Raw genomic sequence first — 25,728 nt, 5'->3', positions numbered from 1 at the left:
AAGAGAGATGTTGGAGCAACATATGCTGCCTTCAAGACAACTTCATTTCCGGGGACGCCCATGCATATTTTATCAACACCTCATCCTGCCACATTACCTGTGGAGGAAAAGGCTGTTAGTGCTAGACTGGTCTGTCTGCAGTCCCGTACTGTTCCCAGTAGAAAATGTGTGGCACATGTTGAAACGCAGATTGCGTCAACGAAGACCCAGGACTGTTGTGGACCTTAAGACTTGTTTGCAGGAAGAATGGGCCAAAATGACACCTGACACACTGAATCACTTGGTGTCCTCAGTCCCTAAACGGCTTTTAAGTGTTGTGAAACGGCAACATCACGCCGTGGGAAATGCTTTACTGTTTTGAACGTGTTCAGCTCCAGGTTGTCACTACCACACCACAGGACCAGCTGTTCAACCTCCTGTCTATAGGCTGACTTGTCACCATCTCAGATGAGACTAATGACTGTTGCGTCATCTGTAAACTTCAGGAGTTTAACACAGGGGTCCCCTGAGGTGTAATCATTGGTGTAGAGGTAAAACAGCAGCAGGGAGAGCACATATCCTGGGGGGGGCGCCTGTGCTGATAGTCTGGGTGCTGGACATGGTTTTCCCCAGCCTAACTTGCTGCCTCCTGTCTGTCAGAGAGCTGGTGATCCACTGACAGGTGGAGTCAAGTACAGTGAGCTGGGTCAGTTTAGAGTGAAGGATGTACAGGATGCTGCTGATAAATACCGAGCTGAAGTCCACAAAGAAGACCCGTGCACAGGCGACTGGGGAGTCAAGGTGTTGCAGGATGTAATGCGGTGCCATCTTCATTGCATCATCCACTGACCTGTTTGCCCAGTAGGCAAACTGCAGGGGGGTTTGGTAGGGGGGTCTACGGTGTCCTTCAGGTGGGTCAACACCAGTCTTCATAACTCCAGATGTTATGTCAGGTCTGTAGTCATTCAGTCCACTGATGGTGCATTTGAAGCAGGAGTGGGCTTCACACAGCTCTAATGATCTGTTGAAGATGGAGGCCAACTGATCAGCACAAGCTGTCAGGAAGGACGGGGTCACAGCGTCTGGGCCTTGTCCCTTTCTGATCTTTTGTTAAAAAGGCCACACACATCCTTTTCATAGCTCTTCAGGGGTGAGGGGAGCAGCTGCTGGGTCCGAGGTGGGCGGGTGGGGGAGTTCTGTTGTTGTTCACAGTAGCGGGGGATGGTTTCCTGTAGTCAGTGATGTTTTTCAGGCTTCTCCACACAGACGTGCGGTCGTTGGCTGGAAACTGGGTTTTCAGCTGTTTGGAGTAGCTCCTCTTTGCTACTCTGATCTCCCTTATCAGTGTGTTCCTGGCCTGGCTGTACAGAATCCTGTCCCTGCTTTTGTAGGCCTCCTCTTTGTCATGACGAAGCTGCTTTTGTTTTATTGTGAACCAGGGCTTGTTGTTGTTCTTTGTGCAGAAGGACTTGGTGGACACACACACGTCCTCATAAAAGCTGATGTATGATGTCACAGTGTCAGTGAGTTCATTCAGGTCTGTAGCTGCAGCCTCAAATACACTCCAATGTTTGCAGTCAACTCAGACCTGTAGCTCTGACTTTGTCTGCTCGGTCCATCTGTTCACTGTTTTTACCACAGGTGTCGCAGCTTTACGTTTCTGCCTATAGTGGGTGAGATTTGCTCTGTTCAAGTCCCCTAGAACAATGAGTGGGGAGTCGGGATGTTTCAGTTCCACGGTTTATGCCTGGTTCAGACTGCACAATACTTTGTCTGAAAAGATTGTCACTGTCAAATTTACTGGGTATACAAATATTTATTTTGTGTGGATGTAATTTCCATACAAATCAGCTGGAGAGTTCTTGACTAGCACACTGAGTTTATTTTTTATTTAGCTAGCTGAGAAGCATTACTGAATTCAACTAATTGAATTACAATCTGCCTAAGACATTTTAATATGTCTTCAGGACAAGTTTTTGACATGTTGGCCAATGAAAAATTTACATACGATGAACGTCAGGGGGGCACCATAAACCATTAGGTATGGATCATAGTGTTGAACAGATCAACAGCTGTTGCAGAGGTTGAAGCCAGACAGGTTATACTGTTATGCTGTTTTAGTCATGGTCCCCAGAGAATGAATGCAAATAACTTTGTTAATCTTTTGGTTTTTCTTGTTGAGCTACAATGATATTTTCACATCAGTGTGAAATGTCTGGATTTACATGAAATTAATACACACATTCATGGTTCCCAAGGGTAAATGCAATTTGCCCAGTACGTTAGTGTTTTACAAAATACCTGCAAGGCTAATGACACTGCCATTAGTCAACAGCTACAAGTTGTGTTTAACACTAATTAGCAAATGTTAGCAAGACAATGCAAGATGGTGACCATGGAAAATATTAACCTGTTGAACTTCAGAATCTTAGTTGTCATTGTGAGCTTTTGCCACACTACTCACATGCTTTCATTTGTAACAGACACAGTGGTGAACAGTCTCACTGCAGGGTGAGTGCTATACCCTCCTGAAAAATGTATTCAACCACATCTGATCATTTCCGATTAGGAGGGAAGTTAATTGAGACCTAGTCAATGTGTGGTTTTTCCTTTTGATTTATTAAAAAGAAAAACTAATTTGATATGTTCTTGAAAACAAAGAGCTACCTGGACAGCCCATCTCGTTGGGGCTCGGCAGCAGTAGAAGACTTTGAGCCGCTCGGTGACTGGACAGTTCTTGTCTTCGAAGTGGTCTACTACAGCCTGGAAAGAGAAACCAGGAGATGAACATTAGCACATGGGTCTGCTATTCTCTGACACATCCACAAGACATACTGTGCCTGCAGAACAATGGTGTATTTCACCACACCACAATTATTGTTCACTGGCAGATTGAGTCACCTGTTGCCAAAAATGACCAAAACTCACCTTTAGCAACTGAACATTCTGATGTATTAAACAATTTACTGTAGTTTTACACTCCTAGTTTATTTTTCTGTTGTTTTGCACATAACCACAATGACTGCTTGGGGCTCTGAGAGTTTACAAAAGGCAGATGACCCCTCTCCTCCCCTCTCCATCCATCTATATGCCACCACTACGTGTCACTAACTGTGTCTCCTCTCTCCTGTAGTGTGTCCTCTCTCTCTCCCTGTACCTTTCTGCAGGTAGCCCTGGCTCCGGAGCTCTGAATTTCTGATGAACAGTCACCGAACACATCAACCTGCCCAGTGTTTGATTGTTGTGTCTTGTTGCTTTTGTCTCTCCTCTATTCACTCACCCCAACTGGTCGAGCCAGAAGGCCGCCCACCAAGTGGTTTGTCAGATGTTTCTTCCATTAAAGGGAGTTTTTTTTTTCTCCCAGCTGTCACCAAGTGCTGCTCAAGGGGGATTTGTTGGGTTTTTTAAATCTATAATAATAATAATGTCTAGACCTGACTTTGTAAAGTGTCCTGAGATGACTTTCTTGTGATTTGGCGCTATACAAATGAAACTCAACTGACCTACTGTGTTTAAATGCTTCCCAGTGTATATATACACACAGACCACCAGATACTGTATGTACACATGGTGTGAGCATTGACAGGGCTACAGGATCGAAGATAGGGGTCATTGGATACTAAATGGCCAATGAAAGGGAACAGTCACAGAGACAAACAGCCTGTTGAGAGGCTGCCATGTCAGTTTGTCACCAGCTGTTCACCTGTTGCTGTATCCTTCTACATAGTAACAGAGGTACACATACAGATGAGCAACAAATTAAAGACAACCTAAATAAATGACTGGTGTTTATCTTTCCAGTAGAACTCAGAGACTTGTAGAATCAATGCCAAGGTCCACAGAAGCTGTTGGCTCATGGTGGCTCAACTCTTTACCAAGACATTATTGGCTTTCCTTTAATGTGTCACACATCTGTACAGTACTACTTCATACAAATAAGAAATTAATAATCTGTGCAAAAAAGACAAATTTTAAAGAACTGCAGGAGAAAGAAACAGGTGCTTCTTTGACATCATCTTCTCCCTTCTTCCTTGCAGCAGGTTAACATCATTTCCACAGCAGTGAAACTAATCAGCAAGAGCAAAATTGAAAGAGCTTTCTAACTCTCTGGCACAAAATGTTTTATATGGTTCTCTTCGCTCTGCAAAAATGAACAGACACCCGCAACAACAGTAGCGGCTATGTGAAGCTGAGAAATACATGATTTACCCAAAAATCTTGGTTTAGCTTACATACTGTATGTCTGAAGGCTGCATGAAATAAAAGCCTCCATGAAAAGCTGTTTGTACGGGCAAGAGACAGAGGACACTGAAGATTTTTCACTGGGATTAACATGTATCTGACTTAAACTTGATACACACATTGCACCAGTGTATCCTCTAACTGGTAAATGCACAATACAGACACAAATTTGCAGTCAAGGAGTTCAGGCAAACCAGTAGGAAGTGCACAAAAACATGCATATATTTATTTAGAACACTACATATATATTTATTTTTACTATGTACTGCATACGGATCATATCTGGCACAACAAACACTTAGATTTTATCTGATCTCGTCTTGCCACTGCCACTCAAAATGTGTTAGTCTTCAGTACCTAAAACAAACACAAGCACTTCTTATTTTACATAATTCTTTAATAATTGCTCATCAAAAATGTGCCTCCATTTGGACCCGTCTTGTGCAGTGTGCTGTGACATGCGCCTTGTCAAGCCCATCTCTTTTAACTCAGGTGTTGCTGTATGTTGCCAGGTTGTCTTGGGCTGACCATGTCTCCTTTTTCCAGGTGTTGTCCATCTAAAGGCACTCTTGGGGATATGAGCCTAGTCTACTCTGAGAGCATGCCCAAGTCTTTGGATGCAGCAAAGTTTGACTCTGGCTCATCATTTTCTTGTACAGCTTCTTGGCACCCATTTTTGAAGGCGTTCATCTTGCTCATGCAATCTTTTACTACTCGCCAGCATTTGGCAGCATACAGCAGAACTGGTCTGACATTGCTGTTGTACAGTTGGACTGTTGCTCTAAGGCTGTGCTGCTTCAACTTCCAGATCATCTACAGTATTGCAAAAGCAGTGCAAGCTTTCCCAAGCACTGCTCTGATGTCCTTTTGTGCTGCACTGTCCATTCACTGTAACTAATTTCCATCTACTATGACTGCATTCAAATTTATGATAGAACAACCCTGTTAATGAGACCATCTTTAGAGGAACTACATATGATCACAAGATCTTCCATAAACTGTCATGACACTGTCAAAAGCTTTTTGAAGTCAGTGAAATTGAGGTAGAAAAGGGTGTTCCAATCAGCGCACTGATGTTTCTCAGTGCAAATATCTGGTCCATGCATCCTCGGCCTCTTCTGAATCCCATCTCATCTTAAGGTTAATGGCTGTCTCCATTCTGCTGAGAAGAACATTGCAGAAAAACTTTGATGGAACTGAGAGCAGTGTGACGTCTCAGCAATTCTCATATTTCTGGAGATTGCCTTTATAGGGAAGCTTGCCAATTAGCCATTTGTTACAGTAATCAGGTATTATGTCCTTCACCAGATGTCGCTGAAGAGGTCTGGGAGCACCTTGGCTGAGATCTTAAAGTCAGCTTTCAGATGGGGACGGCACTGAGGCCAAAAACAAAATCCACTGGTAGGGGGTTAGCAGAGTCATGTGGCTCTGGGGTGGCTGAGCACTTCAAAGTGTTGTACCCAGGATAGAGACCAGACAAAAATGAGCACCTGGTTCTCCAGGTCAGAGGTTGGGCATGATGCCAACAATTCCACTCCAAAAATTGAACCATGTTACAGAAACTATGTGAAGCACATCTAAGAAAATGGCATTTAGTACTTGTTCTCAAGTACCTAGTCTCAAGCTGGAAAATGTCTATATAAAAAAAAATCAATTAATGTTTTATTTTTTCAGTGTGTGCACAGCAAAGTTGCCTTCCAGCCATGTCTTTGACACTTCTTAGCTTGGTCTGTGTTCATTCTTTAAAGGATGTTATTGACAAGCATCCAAAATAACACTGATACAACAGCAGGTTAATGGTTTTGTTTGTGCTTATGGCTCTTTTGAAAAAGAGAACAAAACCTGCTAGCAGTGTAAACTGAGTACAGCTCTGCAGCTCTTAACTTTGCTGATATACTCAGTAATAGTGTGTGAAGTCAAAGCTACCACATCCACACATGCAGATAAGATTAGTCCTGGAATGTGATTCACATTTACTAGTACACATAACACGAATAACATCAGTGGCAATCAGCATTCTCAGATTTATTTACACTATTTACATTGGGAATAAAAGCAAAAAATTGCAATGTATATTAATTCAGTGTAAGAAGAAAACTTGACTTTAGTTGAATATGCTGCCAAGAAATTCAAGTACACAAATCAAGCTGGTGCAAATCTAAGGGGTCAATATTGTGTGAAAAGAAAATACATCTCGAATTACCTGGGTTTGCATCATGGCTCTCTCAACACACCGGGAGCTTCCTTTTTCCAGTTTGGTCCTGAGGAAAAGTGCTGTGACTTCTACAGCCCAGAACTTGGGCTGAGACAGTATACACTGCAGAAAGACATGGGGAAGGGTTGGGGGCAAGAGTAAGATAATCTCTTTTAGGCTGCATTAACCATTAAAACCCCTAATCTGGAACTACAGCTTGTCCAATTCCAAACACTTAAAAGACATCAAAGTTGGTTTGTTTGCATGAAATTCTGCCCTGTAACAAATTTGCAATGATTTGCTGTAGTCACATCAGGCCAAAAACTTCCTTCATGCCCAGTCTCAAATAATTAAGGGCGTTTTAAAAAAAAAAAAAAAAAAAAAAAAAAAAAGATTACCAAAATAAATGCAGTCTTATGCACAGCACTTGCATTAGAGAGAAGAAATAGTATGACGAGACTGCTGCTGTAGAATCAGTGCTGTGGAAATGCACATTACATTGTACTGACCAGTGAACAGCAGAAATTAGACATTAAAGCCAGTTTGTAATAAATACTTGTTCCAGAAAAGGCCAGGTTCCTTCTGCACCTTCTGACTGCACAACTGCACCGCTTGTCAGTCCGTATTCCAAATTATCTTAAGAGTATGACAAAAGAGCCGTTACCATTCCTTCCAATTCCAAAACTGCATGTTTTGCTGTATTATAAAAGATCCTCTGTGCATGCTGTGATGCATTCTGAATGAAGACCATTAATTCCAGTATGCACTTTTATACATTTGCATAGCCCCAGGCAGTATCATTTACATTTTTTTTTGTAACACACCTTTAAAACTAGCCAAAGCTGTTTTCACATATGTCCTCCAGACTATGTCAGCGGAATCAGTTGGTGCATTTCTTTTTAGGTACAGTATGTGAAACCTCCCTTTAATTATGATTAATTGCACAAATTTCACAAAATAATTATCCATCAATTTTTTTCAAAGCCTAGAATAATGTCTCTTTCCTGTAGATGGATCCTTTGCCCAAATTTTTTCCAAATCAAATGTTTGTCTGTCCAAAATATCTTGGTACAGAGACAATAGAAAAACAAATGAGAAATAGTTTATCTTACTAGACCACAAAAATCACAGGAATAACCAATATTGAGTCTAAACCTTTCTAATATACAGTATCTTTGACTGGGTATATCCGTTGCAAGATTTTAAAATTGAGACGATAGTTTATTGGTTCCTGCTGCCAGTCAGGAAGCTATGACAATGCATAAACAAAAAACACTGACAAATAAGCTACATTTTTGACAATGACAATACCTCAAATCCTACCTGATACTGTATGTTTGAGCCAGAATATGAACAGCACGACAAACTGCAGCAGCATTCATTTATTTTATTTTCTCCTCCATAGATGGGTAAACAACGGTACCGATGAAGAGAGATGTGTAACGCTCTAAACAAAGCGGGTAGTTGAGAAACCCCATATTTTAACTGGCATAATGCAGAATAGTAACTTCTCCAGCCTTAGAACAGTTCCTAATGGAAACAATGCCTTAACAGACATGCAAATGAAATTAATTCCAACAGGTAGCGTAGCGCCAACAATAATATCATGGATCATTAATCCACTAGTCAACCAGCAACACATCACCTGCAGCAGACACACTGGCCTCAATCAGTCCAAACAAACAGGTACTGTGCTCCGGGGGAACCCAGCGTTGACGAGCTGATCACAAACCGGCGCGGGGGTATCACAGGCCGGCTGCATGTAGGTTAGACCCGGTCAGGTAAAACAGCGAGTCCTTGTACAGGAACATTCCCGGACATGCAGTAACCTCAGGTCCTGTATTTTTACCCATATCCTCTGGTCACAGTGCAGCAGCAGGAGGTAAAATATATCCACAAAACTGCGTTCAGTTGGGAACATTCTGGCACTGGTGGATGTCAGGCAAGCTCACATGAATGTGCAACTGCCTGGAGATTATGACCATTCAATGAAATCCTTGTATAAACCCAGTTGCTTGTGCATAGAAGTTTTGCCCAAATTTTTTCCAAATCAAATGTTTGTCTGTCCAAAATATCTTGGTACAGAGACAATAGAAAAACAAATGAGAAATAGTTTATCTTACTAGACCACAAAAATCACAGGAATAACCAATATTGAGTCTAAACCTTTCTAATATACAGTATCTTTGACTGGGTATATCCGTTGCAAGATTTTAAAATTGAGACGATAGTTTATTGGTTCCTGCTGCCAGTCAGGAAGCTATGACAATGCATAAACAAAAAACACTGACAAATAAGCTACATTTTTGACAATGACAATACCTCAAATCCTACCTGATACTGTATGTTTGAGCCAGAATATGAACAGCACGACAAACTGCAGCAGCATTCATTTATTTTATTTTCTCCTCCATAGATGGGTAAACAACGGTACCGATGAAGAGAGATGTGTAACGCTCTAAACAAAGCGGGTAGTTGAGAAACCCCATATTTTAACTGGCATAATGCAGAATAGTAACTTCTCCAGCCTTAGAACAGTTCCTAATGGAAACAATGCCTTAACAGACATGCAAATGAAATTAATTCCAACAGGTAGCGTAGCGCCAACAATAATATCATGGATCATTAATCCACTAGTCAACCAGCAACACATCACCTGCAGCAGACACACTGGCCTCAATCAGTCCAAACAAACAGGTACTGTGCTCCGGGGGAACCCAGCGTTGACGAGCTGATCACAAACCGGCGCGGGGGTATCACAGGCCGGCTGCATGTAGGTTAGACCCGGTCAGGTAAAACAGCGAGTCCTTGTACAGGAACATTCCCGGACATGCAGTAACCTCAGGTCCTGTATTTTTACCCATATCCTCTGGTCACAGTGCAGCAGCAGGAGGTAAAATATATCCACAAAACTGCGTTCAGTTGGGAACATTCTGGCACTGGTGGATGTCAGGCAAGCTCACATGAATGTGCAACTGCCTGGAGATTATGACCATTCAATGAAATCCTTGTATAAACCCAGTTGCTTGTGCATAGAAGTACAACAACATAGATACACCTCATTTTTTGCACTGTCATGTTTAAGATAATTCATTGTAGTTAAGCCAGAAAACAGAAAAGCATGCCATGGCTCTTTAAAAACCTCAAACCTGAAAAGGGCTCATGAGTCTGAACAAAGGCGTGGTAGCTCGCTTCACTGTGTGAGAAGAGGGAATTTAAAACCTGAGTCTCCACATCAAGTGTTACTTGCCATCGTTGCTTATCCCCCTTTAGAGGTGGGCTACAGTAAAGATCTTAACAATACAACCTGGTGAAAATCAAAGATGACCCATAGGACCAAGCATCCCTATTCCTCTCCTTCCCCATACCTACTGTATATCCCACACAGTACACAGCTGCCTGATGTGTACTGTAGAAATAAACTAGCGAGCTTCACGAAGACCTCTCCTATCTATTTATCTGAACTCACATTTGGACTCATCTTTAATCAGAACAAGTTATGCAAGAATGACTTTCTACACACACTATATCGATAATGATGACAGAAAAATGCAATGAAAATGATACATGGTTCTAGGTGAGATGAACAAACACTAATGATACTTGTGGATACTTAGTGAGTCTTACTTGAGTCATTAGTGCGACAGTAAACTGTCCTAATTATGCAGCTACTCCTCCAGCAACATTAGTTACTGAACACTCTGAATCCAAACATTAGACATGCTAAGCAATTTGTCATGCGACTTAACATAAACTAGAAGTAAGCGCTTTTCTAAAGCAATGAGAAAAGTTAGAGGAGGTGGTTTTAACAGTAATGTGATAGTAAGCTGAGACAAATATTATAAGATTTGTTTATTTTGTTCTATTTGACAGTGTGCCATTTTGTGTCATTGACAAAAACAAACAGCTTTAAGTTGCACCGACAGCTTCGGTTAAAATGCAAATGTGCATATTCCTCAATGCTGTTTAAAGACTTGTATATAAAGGCTTAAAATACTACTTAAGTATCTAAGGATATATATGAAAGATAATTTAGACTGTCTACATGTAAAATTTAGCCAAGATGAAAAGTTCCAACGTTTCAGTGTTCACGCAGTCTCAAACAATTAACACGACTAAGAGCACAGAGTGGAGTTTAGAGTCAAGTGCTAACATTAGTATTTTAGTAGAGGAAAGGGGGACAAGGAAAACTGCAGAGTGGTTCCTTATGATCTTGATGGAAAAGGAAGGTGGGGAAGTTGAGACAACACAGACACACCTGTGTGTGGGGGCATGGGAAAGCAAACAGTACACTATGGGGAACAGATAAAAGAATGAGTGATTGAAAGAAAACTCCTGAAATTCCCTTTCTGTGTCTCTACCCTCAAAAAGAAAAAGCAGTGAAGTGCACAAAACTGATTGCTCCAACAGTGAGCTGAAAATCCCTGGGTAAGCGTGTGCTGGAAGTGTACTGGTGCCTGCGGCTGGCGTGAACGTTTCCCCTCTGGACACAGCTGTGGGCTCCATGGTTTTATTCTTCCTGCAGAAGGTTAAGCCAGGTTACCAACCCTCAATCAAGTCTACCTTTGCATTGCCTGCTATCAACAGACAGATCAAACAACTGTCCAGAAATCCATGATGACTCTAGAAGATTTAATAGAAAGATGTTCAGTAATTGTTGAGATATTTCAGTCTGGACCAGAAGGGTGGAACAACAACAGGGTAATATTTGCCATTCTCACAGTTCTGCACTGGCCTGACCTCATTAAAAAAAAATTCACAAACTTCAGTGAAGTTGAGTCTCAGTGTTGAGAAGATCATACACACAGTCCTGATGCCCGTTAAGTTGTCTGCAGAATTCAGATCTTTATCTACAGTGCCTGCAAAGTTCCATTTGAATAGCTGTAATTTAAATGACGAGTGTGTTTAATACCCCAAGCATCTATCGCAACCCCAGTTTAGGGGAGACAGTTTTGATTGGTAGCAGACTTGAATGGGTGAGGAGTAATTTGTTTTGAGGTGCTGAGTATGGTTATCAAAACTGAACAGACGTGAGAGCCATTCAAATAGTGTACACAGTGTGCACTGAGCTGTGTAAACACATTCAGATGCGACAGAGGAAAGATGGCGAGCTGTGTGAGGTGGGAGCATCACTGAACTCTGTGACTTGCCTGGGAATTTTCAATACAATACAGAGAGGATGTGCAGTCTACTGATTTGTCACCTCAGATTTACAAAGTGGCTGGGGCCTTTATTCACATTAGTATAACGTACATTTCCACAGTTCTGACTGATCAGTACATCAACGGTGTCATGTGATACTCACCCACCTGCTACTTTGAGTTCCTCTTTAACAGAAATACAGTAGTTTTCATTCACTTGCGATTTCCAATTGCTGCTGCTTTTTGTTTATTGCTGTTAAACTATTCACACTGAACCTCGGCACTTCCCACACAGATATTTCATAGTAAAAGCATTCTAATGAGCTTCTAATTTGAAATATAGTACATGGAGGAAATAGAGCTTCACTGATACTAGCTTTACAGCAACTGAAAAAAATAAAAACAAATTGGACATTGCTGGTGGATGAAAAGTATTATTGTTAATCTTTTTACTGTGCCTTTATTAGCAACTGACCTGTAAAGGTCTGTGCTGACCCAGTCTATTGTAAAGATAACTTAGACCTAAAATTTATTATAAGAAGTTAGCAGCAAACTGAGCTGACCAAAGATTTATACTAAGAGCCACAACTACTACTTATACCTTCTCTCTGACTCTGGATTTCTAAAAAAAAATGAACGTTTCCTCAGATCAGTAGAGCTTTTGAGCCAACCCCACTGCAGAGAGGAATCAGACAGCTAAACCTGTGAGGATGTATGTTTACAGAGTTGAAGAGGATATGAGGTGGGACCTAGACACATGTCAGACCCCTAAATCAACTGTTTGACTTGTGGAATGGTCATTTGTATGAAGCCACTGTATTTGGTCACTGTTTTCACTCTGCCAACTCTTTTGCGATATTTTGGCAGCTTTTCCCTTATGTGACAAAACCTGATTCATTATTGTACACATCTTCAAGGATAAACGATGCCTTTTAAAAGTAAAATCAACAACGCCTGCTGCTGCAGTGGGTGAAAGGCCTTCAAGCAAAACTCTGGTAACAACATGTCAACCCTACCTCCAGATGGCCCTCTGAAAAGGCAACAGCAGCTTGGGTATTGATGAAGATAGCCAGACATGTGACAACCATCTAACCAGCCTGCAGATTCCTGGATCTACGTGTAGGCTGGGAAGATGCCTGCTCACAGAGCCAGCAGCTGCCTGCAGCAGCTTTCCCATCCCACGCAGTGACAATAAAATACAGGTTGCCAGCTCATTCTTCAAACTGAGCTCACAGCTGCTAGAATGAATGGGTGATAACCACAGTCCAACTTTTGAGAAAGTAATGAGCAAAAATAGGTTGAACACCACATGTTGAACTGTACCCACAATTTTTTTTCCCAATTTGAACAACACCCTTAGCTAAAATAACAGTCAGTCAGTCACTTTCTACCGCTTAGTCCCTGAACGGGGTCACAGGTGGGGCCGGAGCCAATCCCGGCCGGCAATCGGGCGAAGGCGGGGTACACCCTGGACAGGTCGCCAATCCATCGCAGGGCTAAAATAACAATGATTACACAAATAGTTGAGAAAAAGTAATGTTTTCAATGTTTGCAATTTCCTGGTTTTCTGCACAAATTGGTCTTTCAAGTCTTTAGCTGTTACTCGAGGGTTCTTTTTTACCTCAGTGTTCTGCATTGTGTCTTTGGAGTGATCTTGGCTGGGCACACTACCAAATAATCTCTACTTATAGACAATATGTCTAACTGTGGACTGATCAATATATAGTCTTTGAGATGACTCTGCAGCCCTTTCCAGTTGCATGCAAATCACCAACTCTTGCTTCTTACTGGTAAAGCACACTGGAAGCAAGACTTAAGCATGATTCCACTCAATCTATACTGAAAGTGAGATGTGAGTGTCCTGAGTGTTTAAAATCATCAGAAGGGCTGACAACAGGACAGTAACGGGACATAGAGTCTATTCCAGACTGACAAACAACATAAGTAAAATGGCCAAAATTTGCTTTCATGTAAGATCATCAAGAAGAAATGCTGTTTTTATGTAGCCTGTGAATTTACAGATTTCCCCGGGCCATTACAGAAGGAGAAAGTGAAATGTTTACGGGAGACGCACATCTCACAGACACTGTCTGAACACTTCGTAAGTCATGGTTTTTCTAAACTACACCTCCATTCTACTTTCACCGATTGGACTCCAGGTTTGCTAACACCTGGCTCTAGCTGACGCTTTATGACATGAGAAGTTGTCCATCACTTTATTTAAAGGGTGTGTTCAGTAATGACATGAAAGATCGTGATTGTTTGTTTTTATCATCTTAGAAATACTGTGTTTCTTGATATTTGTGACTTTGGTCAAGATTAGATCACATTTCATGACCAAATTATGCAGAAAACCAGGAAACTGCAAACAGTGCCATGACTTTCTCTTGACTATATGTTGGACTTACTGGTCAGACACCAGGACACTGGAATTAGAGTAAGATACTAGTTACTAGTTTGGGGCAAAGAAATATTTACAGGTTTCCAAGTTAAATATAATTTAAACTGTGTGAACACTTTGTTTATCTGCCTGTACATGTAAGTTTAATGTGAAAAAAGAATAAGAACTAATAGCTAGCACCTAGCTGACCAGATAACTAGTACGGAACAGCTTTCAGTCTCTCTGATCACTGCATGGCCCATCTTATAACAACATACAGGCAGAAACTTACAGCTGTGAAGCCTGTGGTCAAAACAGCAAAGAGATGGACCAAGGAGGCCGAGTCAAAGCTACAGGCCTGTTTTGATTGTATAGACTGTAGTGTTTTTGAAACTGCAATTACTGTACAGACCTAGATGAACTTACTGACACTGTGACATCATACACCAGCTTTTATGAGGATGTGTGTGTGTCCAACAAGTCCTTCTGTACATACAACAACAACAAGCCCTGGTTCACAGTAAAACTCAAGCAGCTCTGTTGTGCCAAAGAAGAGGCCTACAAAAGTGAGGACACCATCCTGTATATCAGACCTGGGCATTTTACGGCCCGCGGGCCACATCCGGCCCTTTGGGCATCCCTGCCCGGCCCGCGTGAGGTCCATCAAATCAGAACATGAATGAAAAAAGTTCACGGGTGAACTTAAGATCCCCGACCTACCGGGTGAGAGACAGGTGATGTTGGCACATCTGTGGGGAGAAGCCTGAAAAACATCACTAACTACAGTAAACCATCCCCCGCTACTGTGAACAACAACAGAACTCCCCCACCCACCCCACCACAGTGCAATAATTGTAAACTGTACAGCTATATGCACCAGTCTGATAACTCAAAATGTGTATAGGATTTTTAGGAATAGTGCTAAAAATGATCATTACAACCTTGCTAAAACAGCAAAACTAATGGTGGCCTAAGAATTTTGCACGGTAGCGTATGTGACACCATTTTACAGCATCGTAATTATGAGAAAGTCCCATTATGTACTGTATTAATAGGCAGAAAGAGCTGCATACATGTATGTTCTTAAAGCAAAGAGAAAACTCTGCTTGTACAAATGTCACTATGCAACCAGGAAGCTAACATTTGTTTATGTTCCCAGATTAATTATTTTTTTCATTTTAGTAGCTAAAAGAAAAATTCTGGCAGAAGGCAAAAACCCAGGTTAGCTTCAAGACTGTCTTTTTTTTTTAAATGCTCTGCCCTGCCAAGTGCTCTCTGCAGCTTGATCCCTCGCAATGTTTACAGAGGACACTCAGTGGATCAGCCAAGTGAGCTATCCTGTTACTGCACTACGATGGGGAGAGTCTTCAAACAAGCTCATAGCTGTTGCAAAAAGGAGTCTGGCTTGTCTGGCACTATTCAGCAATTTTCAGCTTAGGTTTCAAATTTATGGTGATGGGAAATAACAGCTGTGACAAAATGTACACAACGCTGCTCTTTCATGTGGTACATGGGATGATAACTGTGGATCAGAAGTCCTGATCACGATAACAGGACCTCACTTTCACCTGAGCCTGAGGGCAACAGGTTCACATACTGGTTCTTTGGTTTCGCAGTAGAAGAAAGTCAAATTGTGTTTATGTGGTTCAGTGACAGTTCTGCTACACTGGTGTTCTTCAGTTGGCGTGGGCTCTTGATACATTGTAATTTGATTGGTGCATTATCAGAGTAGTCAAAGAAAAAGCTTGGTATCAACTGCAAAAGTCCAACAGAGTTCCAAGCACATTAAGCAAACTGTATAGGTCTGAATAGCCTGAATAGTCGCATCACTGGCGGGGACGAAGCAGCCTACAGGAGGGAGGTGGCCGGTCTGGTGTCAAGGTGCAAGGACAATAATCTCAGCCTCAACATGGACAAGACAGAGGTCAAGGTCAAAGGTCAAAGTGTTTGTCATATGCACAGTTAGGAAACGTGTTTCCCTGTACAATGAAATTCTTACTTTGCCGTCTACATGAATGCAAAAAAACCACAAGTGAAATATAAAGTAGATGAGCAATAACACAAATCTAAATAGCTAGTTTGGACCTGACCCATCCCCATTATAAAGAATGTGTGGCACACTTTGTAATACAAATTGCATCAATGAAGACCCAGGACTGTTGAGGACCTTAAGACTTGTTTGCAGGAAGAATGGGACAAAATGACACCTGACACATTGAATCACTTGGTGTCCTCAGTCGCCAAACGGCTTTTAAGTGTCATGAAAAGGAACAGCAGCATCACACCGTGGTACTGTAAATACTTCACTATCCCAACTTTTTTGGAATGTGCTGCAGCATCAGAATCAAAGTGAGTGTTTAGTTTGAACAAAAATAGTGCGTTGTCAATATTGTCAAATATTGTGCTACTGTGTTGTTTTCAATGTCATACAGGACACAGAGGATTTACACATCACTATTTTCATTTTTAATTTGATTTTACATACTGTCCCAATGTTTTCTGATTTGGGGTTGTATTGTCATGCTTTATTTTGTCTGATTGTCAGATCAAATACTGTCTGAAGCTGTAGCCTAAAGAGAACGATTATCTCACAATGAACCATGGACAGAGAAAAATAGCCAGTGAGGTTAGTAAATGTTCCATGATAGTTGATATTTCACTGGCATTGAGGAACTACCTGACAAGCAGCTTGAAGTTAGTAAGAAAACTGCTTTCATAAAAACAGTGAGGTGGTATTTGAGGTTGTCAACATGGATTTAAGGCGTTGGTACTTCACTTGCTCAGCTTTCTTGCAGTTCTCCTTTAGATGACTCATTTCTTCAGTTCTGCACACTGGCTTGAGTTTGGATGTGGTCTTTAGTTTGCCTGTGAAGCACTAATAGTTGGCCTCAGTTTAGCATTACAGTTGTTTACTAATCATTGCAGGGGAAAGGAAAATATTGCTACTAAATTATAAATATGCCGAGTAAAACTCTTGAATATTCACTTGCCACTTTATTAGGTACAACTACTATTAAACTAATGCAGAGTATCACATCAACTCTGCAATAAATCATACTTTTATAAAGGTTTTTAAAAGATAATGTTACATTTTATTTAGAATATAACATTATTTATAGATCATTTTTGTTTGGACCTATTTTAAAAAAATATTGATTCAACTTAATGGTCATTTAAGAGGATTTAGTTTGTGGTGCTGTTAAAATATGTTGCATATGTAACGTAGACAAGCTCCATTTACATTATTCAGATGGCTGATTAACAAAGTTGGTATCATATTTGAATAAGCACTATGGTCATGTTTATGTCAAAGTCACAACAGGTCAGACAGAGTAAAATTTCTATAATACTATCAACATGCCACAAGTCTGAAGTGAACGTCATCACATTAAAGTAAAAGCTGCAGAAAACAGAAATCTGCATCCACAGTAGTTCTGTCTTCTAAGCATGTAGTCACACTAAGCAATCTGTACCATGTCCAACCATGTTTGAGACCACAGTCCAGTTTGTTTGACTAATGTGATCATTCCATGCCGTGCCCAGGCCTGGTTCAGTGTACCGTGACCTGGCACGCTTGGATAAGGTGGGCCTGGACACAGCTGGTTGGACTTGGGCATGGTACGCATAGAGAGGTTGCTAGCTGTGCCCAGGCACGGAACACCAACACTATGCCAGAGCACTTCTCTTCACAGTGACGTAAGCGTGATCCAGCCAAGATCATTTCAACTGCAGTGTGAGTGCAGGTCAGCGGAGGAGGAGGGAGGGGAGGACAATTGTGCTCGGGGACGGTACGAGTCAACCAATCCCTAGGGTGAATACATCCTAAGAATACTGTAATTAATTTATTATATTGAACCTTTTATACAGTGTTAGTTTAAACATTGCTAAAATGGTTATGAGAAACAATTTCCCTTTGCAGCATGATCAGTGCAAAAGAGGTTAAAAACCCCTCACACGACAGGAAAAAGCCGACCAACAGTCTCTCCCTACATTCATGTCCACTGCATGGATGAATAAATACAGCATATAAGCAACCACCAATTACGCAAGTGTCTCAACGTAATGTCCTGTCATTCAGTGCTTATGTAGTGTATTGTAGAATATTGTCAAAAAGCAACAGAATTAATGTTAAATTATGAAACTCATGTGGAAGCCTCTCTCTCTCTCTCTGTTCCAAATATCAGGCCAGCACATTGCTCTTTCTGTAATTGTTCTGTCATGTCTGAGTGAAGTCATGAGTAAGATTAATGTACCGTCACTTTAACAGATGAATGGAGCCAGCAGTGTTACTTACTGTATGACCAGTCTGAAAAGTAAAGCTCAATCTCACCACAGCTTACACCCTCTAATATGATCATACAATTGAATCAACACCTCTGTAAAACTGAACAAAACCCCATCATCATTTATTGCAGGACTGCTGTATTAGACTGATTTAGTTTTATCAGGCTGTACTTAATAAATGGCCAAATGAGTACATATGACTGGTGAGTTAAAGGAAAAACCTTGAACTGTAAAAGCATTCAAATCTGTTCAATCAATCGTTCAAAAATTCTAATTGTATAACTACCCTGTTAAAAGAAATACAAAATGTTGATCACAGAGTAATAAACAATTACTTACAGATGTGAAGGCTAGGAGTTCCTCTTCTGTCAGTTTGTGCACAGGGTTACTCTTCTGGAACTCAGTGCTGCAAGACAACCATCTTTCTCAAAAGACAGTAATACAGTGAAAAAAATAGCCCTGCAAAAAATGGATGGCTCTTGTCTTTGGACTCAGCCACAACATTAATTACTGACTCTGATGAAATATTATTAGTATCAGTTAATAAATTGATGAGTATAAAATATTCTATAGGGATTATGATTATCTGGACCAGATATCACAGCATTCCATCCCACAGTTGTTGAGATAATATAGTGTTGGCCAAAAGCGTTGGACCAAATGTCTGACGGACAGTGACATTTGTGAAAAGTGCACCAAGATTAAATACAGTAAGCTTTGATGGAATCACCGCAGGTGCTGCCAGAAACGGAGCCTTTCGCTTAAGGACACCGACTCCTTTTCAAGAATTTGGATTTCAGGGAGATTGGGTGCAATAATTACCAGCATACCTTTACATTTTTTCTGTTAAACACAAACACAATCTGCCAGACTGATAAAATACAAGACGTATCCTCCAACTTATCCCATTTACACTCCACCCTCCAACCAGCCCTTATTGGCCAATACATTAAAATGGACAGGAGTCAGACAGAGGACAAAAGGCCGAAGGAGCCTATAGGTTCAGCTATAAAAGGGATTTCTGGAGCTTGCAAATCTATACAATGTGCTTATAAACCTGATTGTCAGGAGGTTGGCTTGTATGGTAGAAAACTCTCCTTCTCAAAGTGTGTGAATATGTGCGTGTGAGAAACCCACATATTTTTCTAGTTTTACAGGAATCTCTTGGCATACCATGCTGATCCTGGGTAGGCACTGCCATTATTACACACAAATCTTATTCATTACATCTCTCTTCTTTACAACCAGACACAAAGGAAGACTCTACTTCTGCTCAGCCGGGATCATGTGATTTACTTAAATCAGACTGGTGAAGGAGAAAAATCCCACAAACAGACAAAAAAGTACAAAAGAGTGACAAAATTAATTCAAATTAATGCAAAGCAGAATGTAACAGACTTTTACATGCCTGTCTCCAGGACCCACTTTCTCATAATCCAATCATGTATTGTCTTCATTAGAGGATACCTGAGCCATCTGTAACCGACACCTGGATCCTAATGACCAGGGAGAAGCACCAGGTGTAGCCTGAGACCAAATGGATGTTTACTAAACCTGTCACAAATTGCCATCAGGCACAGAAAATAGAGCAGAAGAAAGTGTTTGCTGCGACTGAACTTAAAGAAATTTGGCAAACATATTTTGGAGCTGTGATCACGTAGTCTCCTGCCAGTCAAATCATCTTTACAGTTCAGTAATTGAAGCATGGCCCTGAAAGCCTGTAAAAGCTTCTCACATTCTCTTCTGGTGATGCAAACAAACCTCTCCTTCCTCAGACAAGGTCTCAACTCCAACCAGATCTCAGATGACTAACGACTGCCACGCTGAGAGCAGTGCCGCAAATTTTACACCCGCTTTCTCCCGAAGGTGATGATGGAAATGCAGTTGAAATTTAACATCAGAAGAAAGTGGGTGTAAAATATGCGGCACTGCTCTGTTAAAGTAGAGAACTTGAGTTCAGTGTCCAATTACCAACTAATTCCTGGGCTGTCAGTGCTATCACAGTCTTCATCAGTGGAAAACTCCAGATCATGCAAGTAAACCATGTAAACCGTGAGTTGATATTAGATTGTCAAATTGCCTTTTTCAAGGTTGTGTGAATTTTATAACCAACCTTTAAGTGAACACAAACGGACTGTACTAAAAGTTCTCAAAAATGTAAAATTCCATGACAACTGAGGAAACGTGTGTTCTACAGCTGAGAGATAAAAACAATCTAGTACAGTAAATGAACCTTGCGTTGAGCCTATTTGGTCAAACTGTTGCCAAGGTCAAGAATGAGGTTACATGATAAACTGAATCATGCATTCTCGTTTTCACCATACAAAGGACGTCATTATATTTTACCATACTTATACAGCATTATCCGCAAGGCTCGCTACTGACCGTTTAAGTCGTATCAAGGTCGGTGCAGCAGAACCAGATATAGCCTCTAAATTATTTTACATTCTTCTTCCTTGTAAAAACCTGACGCCTACATTACCCACAATGCAGCATGACTACTGACAGCTTGGTCTAACATTTTGGTGGGTTATGCTGGTAGAGGTCATGTAACAACAATCTGGTAAGCTCACTTCTTTCTAACTCCAGTCCCCAGAGTTATTTCATTTTCAGACCCAACCGAACACTCAAGTGACATCACGTGAGGACATTTATCCGACTTGACCAAGTTAATGGATATGTGATTGACCATGTAGAAAAGGCATGGATAAAATAAATAACCCTCTCTTGTCAAAGATGCTAGCAAAGTTAGAATGACATATCAAGTAAAAGGACTTATGAATATGACATTTATGCTTAAGCAGAATGAAGTGAAGGGTTCATTGGTTCTAAAGTGGTGTGCAGGATGGGGAGAAATGATTTCACTCTCCAGGCTTTGGGGGTAATTTTTTGACATGTAACAGATAACCCTATAACCCTCAAGTTTCTGTAAGACTATCCAAAGTTTTTTCAGTTCAGTAATGGACTTACCAGACGCCCAGGATAACAGCCTGCTCCTCTGCACTGAGGTCAGGCAGCTTGTATTGATCTGGCTCCGCTAAATTGAGCTTATCCAACACGGTGTCATCACCCAGACTGCAGTCCTGTAGGCATGGAAACATATGGATGTGTACACCCATACACAGAGATATGCAGAGATCACACACATGCACAGTTGACTAAATCCAGAGGCTGTAAAAATGATGGCCGTTCCTAAACCTTTTTTTTTTTTTTTTTTTATAAAAAGGTCACACTATGTGTGAGGAAGAAACATTTCACTTGGTGCAGCTGTGTGGCTCACTGGTGTGTTTTAAATAGTTTTTAGACAACAAAAGACATCTAGGGCAGAGACAAATCAGCTAAGCCAGGCTCTGGATTCACAGACATTACAGTAAGTCCACAAAATTCATGCATGGGATTTGTGGAAAACAAAATCAGAAAGTCACCTTAACCTTGGATTGTGTTTGCATAATTAGATGAGTCAGATTGTAAATAGGCTGCACCTAGACACCACCATTAATGTGAGTTATTCAGAGCTTTAAGACTGAACATTGCATGACGCTCAGTGGCAGTCAAGTGCATTCCTCTGGTGTAAACTTGGCAAATGTGTTGATACAAAAAGAGCAAAAGCAATCAAACCCTACGCTGTGACAACATGGTTTGGCACCAGCAACACAATCTCTGGACTGGACTTGCTTTCATTAGAATAACACACGTCTTCCAAGTCTAGTCAGACACACAGCAACAGAAATGGCCCCGTTTCCCTTTTGGCAGGGGTTTTGATTGGCCAGTGAAGAGTTCCTTCTTCATCCCTCTGCTTTCATTCTGTCCATTCTAGACAGGAAACCAGTGAGATCTGGTTAATGACAGCCTTGATTGAGCCCATTTACTCCCCTACTCCAGTAATGAGGGTATTAGTGGTCTGAGCAGAGCAGGACTGGAGCGGAGCCACAGCCACAAGACTAAGAGCTTAATGGACACACTCCAGCAAAGATTTTGGGAAGCTTCAGAAAATATACACAAGATGAAACCACTACTAATCACAACTAACTTAGAGGCTATAAGTCAGAGGTTACTCTACTGTTACTAAAGCTATGTCTTCATGGTTTCTGTCTTTTGTGTGTGCGTTTTTTTTTTTTCTTTTTACCTGAAATAAAAATAATGAACCGATTAGTTTGTGGTGTGGAGAGTGCCACCATGTGGCCATGTATAAAGCACTTTATGTTTTGGAATATAAACCCTAAACTGTGGGATGTAGCAGAAGATGCCTTTTTCTTGCATGCTTTATCCTTTTCTTTGTATGCTACAAAATCCGTTTTTTTGGATTCCCTATAAAAGCTTTTACTAATCAGCAAACCTTTTTATAAATGTAAGACTAGGGTGTGTAATGACAACACGCACTGAAATGACTATGTGGAGGAGCTACAATATATGCTGAGGTTATAAGAGCTTTCAAAATGTGGGCTGTTGTTTTTATGGTTGGTAGCATAAACAATAAGGCTGTGGTTGTTATGCCATAAGAAATCCACAATGCAGTTATAAAACTAGGACTAATAATACAGCTTGTGGAATGGATAATATAACTGCTGAACATTTAAAGCTTGTTAGTAAAAAAAAACAAAAAAAAAAAAACAACTCTTCTCTTGCTTAGTATTTGTCTTACTGGGTCTGTAATGCTTGGTATTATACCCGACATGAAAAAAATATTTTACAAATTGAATCAAAAAGGAATTACCAGATTTTTATTTGGAATCCTACTTTTCATCAGATGACGGATGTAAAAAAAAGGAATCCTCTATCTGTTCCTTTCAGTGTGGTTCAAGGACTTTTATCACCTTTTCATTTTAACATTTATATCAATGATCTGTCAGTGCATTTAACTGGATGTGGAACAGGGTGTATGGTGGCATTTTTCTCATTAACCATTATATGTATGTAGATGATTCAGTGAATTTCTGTCCATATACTGCTGGTCTTCAACAGTTCTTGAGCATTTGTTCACAATGTGGTATAGACTCTGTTATCAAAAACAATGCTACTAAGAATATTATTATTGTTAGAAGTAAGGAAGACAGAAAATGAGCATTTCCTGAATTCCCCCTGCCTGGTGTTGCCACTAATGAGTGTAAGGAGATTAAATATTTAAGAAATTTCACAACAAAGGATGAGACAGATTTAAAAATTAACAAAAGTTACAACCATGGTACAAAAAGACTACACAATGCAATTCTTTGCTTTTATTTCTCAGGTGTTTAAAAAAAAAAAAAAAAAGGGTCATCATCTTTTATAAACAAAACAAAACGTCAGGTGATTAAAAAAATTCTATATATGGTCAATGTTTCCCACAAATAAACCAACATTCAAAAACCAGAAAATGTCAGGTTTGCCTGGCTGCACCTGCCTCTCTCACCTCCCTCTCTTTGTTTTTGATTCCTGATTACGCCACATCGCACACCTGCCACACATCCCTTAATCAACACCACCTGGATTCACTTAGTCCTTCACTCTACTTAAGCCCAGCTCACATGTCATTCTCTTGCCAGTTCGTCGCTGCGTCCATGCCGACTACCTGCGCCACTTTCTCCAGATCTTCTTTGTGTTTTTACTCTTGTGTCACTAGTTTTCTTTTTTTTTGCACTCTGGATTATCACCTGCTTTTCGTCCAGTTCCTCGCTACACCTCTTCTGCTCCTCCTCACCACCGCTACCATTGATTACCATCTCCAGACCATACGCCTGATCGCCCTCCCAGTCTCCACCAGCCAGGTCGATGCACAGTCCTACAAACTGCCTCCATTCACTACCAACCTCTACTCTGTCTCCTCAGTCTGTTCCACCTCCACTGGCCAGCCAGTGAGTGACTTTCTTTTCTGTTCTGCAGCTTGGCCCTCCTTCTCCAAAGTCCCCATAGTACTGTGAGCGTATCCTATCAGAAACCTTACACAATCATTAAGAGAGTAACCAGGAGCCAGGTGTTACTAATCAAATGCACAGGATTAGTCAATCATTAAGAAGCAGAAAAGCAGAACATTTGACAGCACTGTGGTGTGGGTCTACACTATGCTGAGAACATAGGACATAAGCCATGGCCTCAGAGAAGTAACAGAAGTAACCGCCATTGCTCATCAATTTGGGAAGGGTTATAAGGCCACTTCCACACAATTTTAGATTCATCATTCTACAGTGAGAAAGACCGTTTACAATTGAAGAGCCTTCTAGACAGCTGCCCCTCTCTCCAGGGGTGGGTGTCCCAGCAAATTAAGTCCAAAGTCAGGTCACTTAATGTTTATGTTCATGACAGCACAATTATAAAAAGACCGAACGGGTACGGCTTTCACAAAAAGGTTTCTAGGAAAGCTAACCTTTCTGTCCACAAAGAATATAGCAGCACAACGTAGGTTTGCAAAACTGCATCTGAACAAACTGCTGTAGTTGTGGATCAATATCCTTTGCACTGATGAGACCAAAGTGGAGCTGTTTGGTCGTCATGTACAGTGCCGTCTTTGGTGACAGCTGAACTCAGCATATCACTGCAAACACCTCATATCCAGCTGTCAAGACTGGTGGTAGAGGAGTGATAATTAGGGTCTGTTTTGCTGTTTTCACTTTACACAAATGACTGCATCTCGAAGGACCCCCCTGTCAAGCTCCTAAAGTTTGCAGATGACACAATGGTTATTGGTCTCATCTAAGATGGTGATGAGTCAGCCTATAGACAGGAGGTTGAGCAGCTGGTCCTGTGGTGTAGCCACAAAAACCTGGAGCTGAACACGCTCAAAATAGTGGAGATGACAGTGGACTTCAGGAAGAACCTCCCCACCACCACCACCATACTTGGTAGCACTGTATCAGCAGTAAAGTCCTACAAGTTCCTGGGTTTCACTATCTCCCAGGACCTGAAGTGGACGTCCAACATCAGGACCATCATCAAGAAGGCACAGCAGAGGATGTACTTCCTGATCCAGCTCAGGAAGTTCAACCTGTCTGGTTTGGCTCAGCAACCAAACAGGACAAGTACAAACTCCAGTGAACAGTCAGGACTGCAGAAAAGATCACTGGTGCAAGCCTGCCCTCCATGGAGGACCTGTGAGGTGTACACAGTGGACTTCAGGAAGAACCTCCCCACCACCACCACCATACTTGGTAGCACTGTATCAGCAGTAAAGTCCTACAAGTTCCTGGGTTTCACTATCTCCCAGGACCTGAAGTGGACGTCCAACATCAGGACCATCATCAAGAAGGCACAGCAGAGGATGTACTTCCTGATCCAGCTCAGGAAGTTCAACCTGTCTGGTTTGGCTCAGCAACCAAACAGGACAAGTACAAACTCCAGTGAACAGTCAGGACTGCAGAAAAGATCACTGGTGCAAGCCTGCCCTCCATGTCAGCAGCATGTTGGCAGCAAAAGAGTGTAGTAACATTATAAGGTGCAGCTCAGTGCAAATCTCAGTCTTTAGGAAGAGGTGTGAGCATGGGTGTGTATCTGCAAAGGTCCATTGTTCTGTCTGTGTCTGTCCATGGGGGGGAGGT

General features: G+C 41.2%; 1 protein-coding gene across 1 annotated transcript in view; it reads right to left on the bottom strand.

The window, feature by feature from the left end:
- ttc27 (tetratricopeptide repeat domain 27) overlaps positions 1–25,728 on the bottom strand; it is a 100,179-nt gene that overhangs the window by 42,517 nt on the left and 31,934 nt on the right. Inside the window, exons 8-11 of the mRNA XM_020599910.1 lie at positions 21,191–21,303; positions 18,560–18,626; positions 6,425–6,538; positions 2,647–2,742 (exon numbers count right to left, since the gene is read on the bottom strand). Of these exons, the coding sequence (XP_020455566.1) occupies positions 2,647–2,742; positions 6,425–6,538; positions 18,560–18,626; positions 21,191–21,303 (390 nt within the window). The remainder of the gene's footprint in view (positions 1–2,646; positions 2,743–6,424; positions 6,539–18,559; positions 18,627–21,190; positions 21,304–25,728) is intronic.

The sequence above is a fragment of the Monopterus albus genome, unplaced genomic scaffold (genome assembly GCF_001952655.1).
Source record: "Monopterus albus unplaced genomic scaffold, M_albus_1.0 scaffold43.1, whole genome shotgun sequence".
NCBI classification, from domain to species: Eukaryota; Metazoa; Chordata; class Actinopteri; order Synbranchiformes; family Synbranchidae; genus Monopterus; species Monopterus albus.
This window is presented reverse-complemented; position numbering and strand designations above follow the sequence as displayed.